Raw genomic sequence first — 9,600 nt, 5'->3', positions numbered from 1 at the left:
TGTGAGGCCACCTTCCTCCCTCCTCTCTGATTCACTGGACCTGATGAAGAGACTTTCTGCAGCTGCTGACTGGATGCACAGCTGCCACGGGTTCCGTTTTCTCCAGCCCAAATGCCATTAGTTTGTCATGTTTATTCTTTGCAGTAAAACTGTGGTTTGCAAGCAGAAGGCGCTGGAACTGTTGCCCAAGGTGGAAGAGGTGGTGAGCTTAATGAATGAGGATGAGAAGACTGTTGTCCGGCTGCAGGAGAAGCGGCAGAAGGAGCTCTGGAATCTCCTGAAGATTGCTTGTGTGAGTGAGTGCTGTGGCCCCAGGCCCTTGGCCCATCAGCCTCCTGTGCCTTTCTGCCTCTGTGTACTGCCGCCATTCCACACGGGACGCCATAGAGCCACCAGTAGTCCACTCGGCTGCTGCTCAGGTTTCACTTCGCTGTTATTTGACTTGGTGTGAGCAGGGAGGTCAGAGGAAGGGCCTGTGCTAATCATTTTCATTCATCTGTGTATTACTTTCCTATGGCTGCTATAAAGATTAGCACAAACTGAAGGGCTAAAACAGCAGAAATTTGGGCTAGGCATGGTGACTCATGCCTGTAACCCCAGCAATTTGGGGAGGCCAAAGTGGGAGGATTGCTTGAGCCCAGGAGTTCAAGGCTGCAGTGAGCTGTGATTATGCCACTGCCCTCCAACCTGGGCAACAGAGCTGTCTCTACTAAAAACAAAAACAAATGTGTTATCTGAGCCCTAGAGCCCAGAAGTCCCGTGTGAGCAGGGTTGAGCTCCCTCTGAGGGCTCTTGGGGAGGGACCATCCTTGCTTCTTCCAGCTCCCAGTGGCTCCAGGTGTTCTTTGGTGTGTGACTCCAGTCTCTGTTTCTGTCTTCGTGTGACCCCTGTGTCCCTTATCTGGGTGACTCTTACAAGAACACTTGTCATTGGATTTGGGTCCCACCCAAATAGCCCAGAGTGATGTCATCTCAGGATCTCTAAGGATGTTTTCTCCAAGTACTATCACACTCACATGCTCCAGGAGTTGGGATGTGGGTATATCCTTCTTAGGGCCACCAATTCAGCCCACCATCATGCACAGCAGTGCACCTTGGTTGACCATCATCTGCGTCTGCGCTGCCCTCAGTGCCATAAGCCAGGCTTTCTGTGCACACCATCTTAACGTAGCTGTGAGTCCACGGAATGCCACACGGTGGGGAAATGGGAAACAAAACAGCCAAGAACTAAGACGGGCAGACCTGGTCATGCCATGGGAGCCAGAGCTGCTGGGAGTGCAAGCCCCATTGTGAAAGGCTGCAGAGAAGGTGACATGAATGGAAGAGTGATTTAGGCATCAGTTGCCTTTAAGAGCAAAGGGAAGGAGACAGGGAGATCATTGCTCATGGTGGAAGCAGGAGGTGGTGCATTAGGAAATTCTCATTGTCAAAGGCAGAGGGGACAATCCACACACAGTGCAGAGAACAGAGGGGCTGGGGTCACGTGCCAGAGCACTGGGCATGCCTTGGGAGTGGGAGTGACACATCCTCCTGTAAGAAGAGAGGAAAGGGAGAAAGCAGGATGACAAGGTAGAGAGGATCTGAAGAGGAGAGGGAGGTGCAGGTGTGCACAGGTGATAGCCTGATGTGCCGTCTATAGCCATTGAGCATTTATTGAGTGCTAACTGTATGCCCAGCAAGACACACAGGTGAGAAGGCATGGCACCTGTTCCAAGGAGGGCCTGATCCTTTGAGGGGCACAGATAGAGGCATGAGTAAGAGCCGTTCAGGGCAGGAAGGGCTAGGAAGCAGCTCCAGGAGGCATGAGCTGCAGTTTCCATGCACAGGGGGAGCTCTAGTTTGTCTTAGAGGAGAGGGAGCAACAAGAAGGTTCACAAGGAGCTGTTCCAGCTGAAGAGTGAGGATGTTCCAGGACAGAGACGTTGCTTTATCAAAGGCAGAGAGCCTGGGGAGTCAGTGTGTTCCGAGTGGGGATAGGCTGGTGTGTGTGGGGAAGGCTACGATGGAGGATGAAGCTGCTGAGGTAGGCAAGGGTGAGCTTACGCGGGCCACACTTTGTTTTCTTTTTCTTTTTTTTTTTTTTGCAAGACAACGTCTTGCTCTGTCTCCCATGCTGTAGCGCAGCTGTGCAATCTCAGTTCACTGCAACCTCCACCTCTCAGGTTCAAGTGATTCTCCTGCCTCAGCCTCCCGAGTAGCTGGGACTATAGGCTCATCCCACCACACCTGGCTAATTTTTGTATTTTTAGTAGAGATAGGGTTTCACCGTGTTGGCCAGGCTGGTCTCGAACTCCTGGCCTCAAGAGATCTACCTGCCTTGGCCTCCCAAAGTGCTGGGATTAATGGCATGAGCTACTGCGCCTGGCCCATGTCCATTTTCAAAGCACACAGGACACATCGCAGTATCTGTCTTTTCCCTTGATATTAAAGGAATTGAGTGTGGGGATATGATCACATCTGGGATTTGGGGAAGTCCCTCTCCAGGCAGCTGGAGAATCTGAGCCCTTGGCCAACCTCAGCACTGAGAAGGGCCCCTCAGCAGGGCTGGAGTTGAGCCGCCCCTGTGCAGCACAGGACGGGGCGGGGCAGGAGCTGGGGCAGGGCCTGGCAGGAAGGGAGCCAGGCAGCGCAGGAGCCATCCCCTGCCGCACTTTCGGTCAAGGGCAGAAGCACAGGAGGTCAGTGCTGGGCCTCTCCCAGGCACGGTCAGCAGGGAAGGTGCAGCAGGAGAACCAGGAATGGAGGCTTGGGCGCTTGCATGGCTCCTTGACTTGTGGGCCTTGAGGTTTCGCTAGAGGGGAGGATGTGGAGCCAGGAGGGTTCCACGGCCTGAGGGACATGTGAGGGGATGAAGGACTGCAGGCCGCAGTGAGTGCCAGGAGCGGGGGTTGGGGGACTACACAGGTGGGTTGGGGACCATGCAGAGCAGAGATCAGTGGAGGGGTGACCTGAAGGTTGGCCGGCGGTCGTGGGCTGTGAGCTGAGGAGGCTCAGGTAGCTGGAACAGGAGCCCCTGCTTGACCCTTTGGGCTGGGAGGAGCAGTGGCTGCAGCCCCTTCGGAGTCAGTGCATCCTGGTTTCTTCTCAGCCAGGTCATAGAGGATATGAGCCACAGGAACTCCCGTAGCCTTTGTGTGTGTGTCTGTCTTCTACCTGGAAAAGAGTAAAAATACTTTCCTGTTCTTTTCTTGTAAAAGTTCATTAAGGGGCCGGATGCAGTGGATCATGAATCCTAGAACTTTGGGAGGCTGAGGCAGATCACCTGAGGTCAGGAGTTCGAGACCAGCCTGGTCAATACGGTGAAACACTGTCTCTACTAAAAATACAAAAATTAGCTGGGTGTAGTGGCACATGCCTGTAGTCCCAGCTACTTGGGAGGCTGAGGCAGGAGAATTGCTTGAACCCAGGAGGTGGAGGTTACAGTGAGCCAAGATCGCTCATTGCACTCCACCTGGGTGACAGAGCGAGACTCTCAATCATTATCAATCAATCAAGCAATAAAGCCGATGAAAATAAAAAAACCTGCAATAAATGTAGGCACCCAGGTCTCCTTAAATTTAGAATCCTTTCCTCAAAGGTCCCCCTGTTGATACAGAAACACTTTTGAAGCCAGATGTGAAGCACCAGCTGCCCCCCAGGTAGGGGTGCCGACTGGTAGGCTGTAGGGTTAGCTCTGGCATCTGGCAGTCAGTTGTCTCCTGAGAAAATACTGTGGTGTGAATGCAAAATGTGATTCGTCACTTGGCTCCTAATTTCTTTTGATTTTGTCCCCTAGAGCAAGGTCCGTGGTCCCGTCAGTGGAAGCCCGGATAGCATGAATGCCTCTCGACTTAGCCAGCCTGGGCAGCTGATGTCTCAGCCCTCCACGGCCTCCAACAGCTTACCCGAACCAGCCAAGAAGAGGTAGGTCCCCGTTAGCAGCGCCAAGTGTGACCGTCGAGGGCACGTCAGGAGATTGGGGATGGAGGCGTTTGTCACTGGTAAATGTCTGTCCAATGATATCACTACCTCTCTGGATGTTTGTTGCATCTGCTAGGTCCTATGGGGACAAAAGTGTTACATGTTTTGCTCTCCTAGTCCCTTGAAACTTACTAACTAGTTTCTTTGTCCAAGGCTTGGATGACTAACTGCTTAATGAGAACATTGGAAATGCTGGTCGGGCACATGCTGCTACCTTTTATCCATGGGAAGCCACATTCCCTTCAAGGAGGCCCACTTCATCTCCCCTAAGCGATCTGCCCCCACTCACCCTACCACTCCCTTGAGTTACCGAGTCACCACCCTCCTTCTGGTGCCACTGACCTTCCCGTTCTTCCCGTCCTCTGCCTCCTCTTGCCTGAACCATGGCGGCGGGGCTTTCTGCCTCCTGCGTCCTGCCTTTCTGCTGCCAAGCCCTGTGTGGTTGAATTAATCTTCACAAAATACCACTCTGACCAAGGTATTCCTTGGTCAGTCATGAATAACAGCTTCCCCCTCCGTTATAGATGCTCAGGTCTGAGCTTTCTTCAGGTCTCATCTGCGCCAGTAGCACAGTATCAAATTCTCAGGTCCTGCTGGAGACCTCACTTGGGAGCTCAGGGTTGGGGCCCAGCAGTCTGTGTCTAGCAGCCCTCCGCCCATTCTCCAGCACACTGCAGGCCACCTCTGTTCCCACGGTCGTCTCTTCCTGTGGTTTGTTTTGTTTGACACTTTCTGTGTGCAGGGCTCTATGGGTTTCTGCAGGAACTAATCTCTAGGCATGGGAAACACTGATGATTGCCTGGGGCAGGGGAGGAGGATGGTGATAATGCAAGGTTTCTTCTGAGGATGAAGAAAACATTCTGAAACTAGACATGGTGATGGTTGCACAACTCTGTAAATATGCGTAAACCCTTGAATTCTACACTTTAAATGGGTGAGCTTTATGGTATGTAAATTATATCTCAATATAGTCTGCTTTGAAGAATCTTGTTCTTGTCCTTGGGGACTTTGTAGCCTATTTTGATATTTATGTGACCTTGGATACTTAATTTTCTCTCAGCCGTGTGGCACATTCTTGTAATCCTAGCACTTTGGGAGGCCGAGGCAGGAGGTTTGCAGGAGTTTGAGGCAAGCCTGGGCAACATAGTGAGACTGCTTCTCTTTTTTTTTTTGAGACGGAGTTTCGCTCTTGTTGCCCAGGCTGGAGTGCAATGGCGCGATCTCAGCTCACCTCAAACTCAGCCTCCTGGGTTCAGGCGATTCTCCTGCCTCAGCCTCCCGAGTAGCTGGGATTACAGGCATGAGCCACCAGGCCTTGCTAAATTTGTGTTTTTATTAGAGACAGGGTTTCTCCAGCCTGTTGGTCTGGCTGGTCTTAAACTCCAGACCTCAGGTGATCCGTCCGCCTCAGTCTCCCAAAGTGCTGGGATTACAGGCGTGAGCCACCACATCCGGCCCTTTTTTTTTGTTAAATAAAAAGTACTTCCCCAACCTCTCATGAGCTCCTGGAGTATAGTAGCTAGGCCAGGAGCCTCTTCCATTCCCTTCTGGGGCAGGCACTGAGCCTTTAGCCTAGCTAGAGGCCCTGTAGCTGAGGTTTGGCAAAAATGTACTCTGAGCTCCTGCCATCAGATTGTCACATTTTGCAGAGTGAGAGGAGTTCCGGGGCACCATCTTCCCTTACATGGCTTATTCCCTTCAATGATGTCCTCAAAGCTCTAGAAAGGTAGACCTGGGTATATAGGATGTCTCTTGTCTCCCCACAGCATAGAGCTGAGGTTAGAAAAAGATGTTTTATTACATGCTGCTCTTTCTCAATGTGGCCCAATCCTCAGAGGAAACATGGGTTTCTTATTATAGAAAAGAGAGAGATCAGATTAGATGAAACCAAATCCCAGAACTGCTTTTCAACAGATTCCAAGGAACTATGGAACCCTGATAAATTGGTTGGCCCTTTTTTTTTTTGTCTACTTCAGAAATTGGAAAACAGGTGATTTGGAGAATATCTTTAGATTTTGGCAGTTTGAGAATTAAATTCAGCTATCTAGTAAGTCAGAAAGCAGAAAGAGCTCTTTTTACTTCTGACTTTTTATGGAGATCTGTTTGCCTTTTTGGCAGTAATATTCATGTGTGGAAAGTGCATAACAAGATGAAAGTATTAGTCAATGGGTTGGTGTTTTAAGACAGTCAGGATCAAAATAATTGTTACTTCATTTAAAAAGTATTATCAAAACTCTTTAGCATATTTTAAAATAGCAGTGTTAGCTCTGATAACTAATAATGATCGCTTTCTAATAATTTGATCATTTTCTTTAGTGAAGAACTGGTGGCCGAAGCACATAACCTGTGCACCCTGCTAGAAAATGCCATACAGGACACCGTGAGGGAGCAAGACCAGAGTTTCACGGTAACAGCCTGTGTGAGCCCCCTGCGATTCCATGTCCTTTCATTCTATAGCAAAAGAGAAAAGAAAATGGAAACGCAATCTGGCATTATCCCCAACCTCAGTGTTTGTTTGTTTGTTTGTTTATGACAGGGTCTTTCCCTGTCACCCAGGCTGGAGTGCGGTGGCATGATCTTGGCTCACTGCAACCTCTGCTTCCCGGGTTCAAGTGATTCTCATGCCTCAGCCTCCTGAGTAGCTGGGACTATAGGCGTGCGTCACCACACCCAGCTGATTTTTTCAGTGCATATTTATAATTTTCCATTACACATTTTTTATTATTCATAATAATAGTGATGACTAACAATTATTGAAGGCTTACAACTACATATATGCATTATCTTATTTAATCCTTGCAACACTTAATTCCTATGATGAGGAGGAAGGTAGCATTGTTCCCAGAAGCCTGTCCCCACCTGCACCGTTGGTACTACTGCTGAGGATTTGTGTGTTGAGTGCTGGGCTGGGAGCGGGAACCAGCCATGGCCATGTCCTCAGGGCCTTGGAGCTTAGCAGTAGGTAGTACTAGTTATGAGACCACTAGTCAAGACATAGGTACATTAAGACAAAGCTTCATTGTTGAGAGAATCCTGCATCATTTGCCTAGATCTTTACATGGTCTTTACCTGCTAATCACTTGCTAACCTCCCCTAACTTTAAGCTTTTCGGAAGAATTGCAGGGGATACTACTGTGAATTGCAGCCTTTGCTGATGTAGTCGCATGTCCTCCTCCAGTCTGTGGGCATTCTGTATTTCTTGCTGCTCTCTTCCTCCTGGCACAATAATGTTTTGATCAGTTCATTGCTTACTTGCACGTCCGTGGGAGGAAGAGGAAGTCTCATCAGGCCGAGTCATGTGGTGAGGCTGGAAATCCATAGCTGAGATTAGCTACCCACAGTGAGCACGAGAGTGAGTGCTGTGAGCCACGGTGGTACTGACATTGCCTTTCTAATTCCCACAGTCACAGAATCTTAAGGACTCTGAGCCAATCCAAAGAAAAGATCCTGTACAGTTTGAATATGTAACTTAGCTCAAGAGTGCCCTGCAGTCACAAAACTTATTAATAAAAGGGTTTGGCTTTTTAATTTGTATTTGTTTAATTAATTAATTTATTTTATGCAGCCTGGGTCTTGCTATGTTGCCCAGGCTGGTCTTGAACTCCTGGCCTCAAGCAATCCGCTCGCCTCTGGCTCCCAAAATGCTGGGACCACAGGCATGAGCCACCATACCTAGCCAATAAAGGGGTTTCAATATATTTCTTTTTATTTTTGTTTGTTGTTTTTTTTTTTTTTGAGATGGAGTCTCGCTCTTTCGCCCAGGCTGGAAAGCAATGGTATGATCTCAACTCACTGCAACCCCTGCCTCCCAGGTTCAAGTGATTCTTCTGCCTCAGCCTCCTAAGTAGCTGGGACTATAGGAGCTTGCCACCACGCCAGGCTAATTTTTGTATTTTTAGTAGAAACAGGGTTTCACCATTTTGGCCAGGCTGGTCTCGAACTCCTGACGTCATGATCTGCCCACCTTGGCCTCCCAAAGTGTTGGGATTACAGGCGTGAGCCACTGCACCCGGCCGGGTTTCAGTATATTTCTAAATTGTCCTGATTGCCTCCTGAAGAGTAACAATAACCTGAAATGTGTTGGTGGCTATTGTATTTTTAACATGTCTGTTGACTTTCAGGCCCTAGACTGGAGCTGGTTACAGACGGAAGAAGAAGAGCACAGCTGCCTGGAGCAGGCCTCCTGATGTGGGGGAACTTGACCCCCTGACATGGGGCTGTCCATAGCAGGCCTTGTGCGGTGGGGGGACTCGACCCCCTGACATGTGGCTGCCTGGAGCAGGCCTCCTGACCTGGGGCTGCCTGGCTGCAGCTCTCACATGGTGGTTCCTGCTGCACTGATGGCCCAGCAGTCTCTGGTATCCAGATGGAGCTCTCACTTCAGCAGCTGTGACTTTCACCCAGGACCCAGGGCGCAGCCTTCCGCAGGCACTGCCGGCACCTTGTCTGCACACTGGAGGTCCTCCATTACAGAGGCCCAGCGCACGATGCCGGCCCCACGAGCGTTCAGGGCTGCAGCCACAGCAGCTCCTTCCTCTGCCTTGAGAAAAGTGCTTGGAGTACGGTTTGCCACACACGTGACTGGACAGTGTCCAATTCAAATCTTTCAGGACAGAGTCGGAGCAGCGCTTGGTGCCAGCCTGTCCTCTCCTGCTCTCCAGTGGCCCCGCTCCCTGTCCTCTCTCACTTTACAGCTTGTGTTTCTTCTGGATTCAGCTTCTCTTAAACAGACAGTTTAATTATAGTTGTGGCCTGGCCCCATCCTCACTTCCTCTTATTATTTCACTGCTGCTAAAATTGTATTTTTACCTACTGCCCTGGTGGTTGTCCTCTTTTCGGCAAAGTTGGAGTGAGTGCCAAGCTCTCCATCTGTGGTCCTTTCAGCCACAGAGAGACTCACCGTAGTAAGGGTGGGAGAGCAGCTGCCTTATTCTGAGTCCCAAAGATTACTTGGGGGTGATTGTCACAGAGGAGGGACAGAAAGGATATCTGCTGACCGCTGGCCTGCCCACACCATGCCCACGTCTCCGTTCCTGCTCAAGAATGTGTGCGTGTGGCAGTGCTGGGCTGGGGAGTCCCTGTCTCTCACAGCATCTAGCAGTATTAAATGGATTCATTTTAAAAATAGCTTCTATATTTTGTAACATGTCTCAAACACTCATACTGGGTTCCACAATCCACTGTTAGAATACCGATGGTTAGGGTTTCTGAACTAAATAATGTATAGTGCCTGGATCATTACTAGTGCCATAACCCTGCTTCTTCAACATTTCACAGAACTTCTCTTTTATATAAAGGCAAGAGCATAAAATGAGTTCAGATGATCACAAACAGGTGAGTGTTTTTGGAGAAGAAAGTTGGAGTAGGAGACTTTCACAAGTATGGAGATAGAATGAAGCGTTCTTTGGTCAAGTAAGTTTAGGGAATGATTAATGTTTCACTTGCTTTATGGAGAGTCACACTATGTACTGGGAAAGTATCTGAAGAGACTTAAAATAAAGAAACCCGCTTAACTTTGTGTAAAAACACTGTTTACCAATGTCATTTGGCTATAGAAACATTTTCTCCTGCTGATTGTGTGTGTGAAACATGTATTAACATTCCAATGAAGTAGCATTTAATAAAGCACGATTTTGGAAA

The 9,600-nt window shown here is 49.2% G+C and overlaps 1 protein-coding gene across 1 annotated transcript in view; it reads left to right on the top strand.

Moving 5' to 3' along the window:
- The window catches only part of IKBKB (inhibitor of kappa light polypeptide gene enhancer in B-cells, kinase beta), a 61,887-nt gene extending 52,287 nt beyond the window's left edge, over positions 1–9,600 (top strand). The window contains exons 18-21 of the mRNA XM_012001580.1: positions 122–292; positions 3,776–3,903; positions 6,277–6,367; positions 8,082–9,600. Of these exons, the coding sequence (XP_011856970.1) occupies positions 122–292; positions 3,776–3,903; positions 6,277–6,367; positions 8,082–8,147 (456 nt within the window). The 3' untranslated portion in view covers positions 8,148–9,600. The remainder of the gene's footprint in view (positions 1–121; positions 293–3,775; positions 3,904–6,276; positions 6,368–8,081) is intronic.

This window comes from Mandrillus leucophaeus, unplaced genomic scaffold, assembly GCF_000951045.1.
Source record: "Mandrillus leucophaeus isolate KB7577 unplaced genomic scaffold, Mleu.le_1.0 Scaffold664, whole genome shotgun sequence".
Classification (NCBI taxonomy): Eukaryota; Metazoa; Chordata; class Mammalia; order Primates; family Cercopithecidae; genus Mandrillus; species Mandrillus leucophaeus.
Note: the sequence above shows the minus strand (reverse complement) of the source record. Positions and strands in the feature narration are given on the sequence as shown.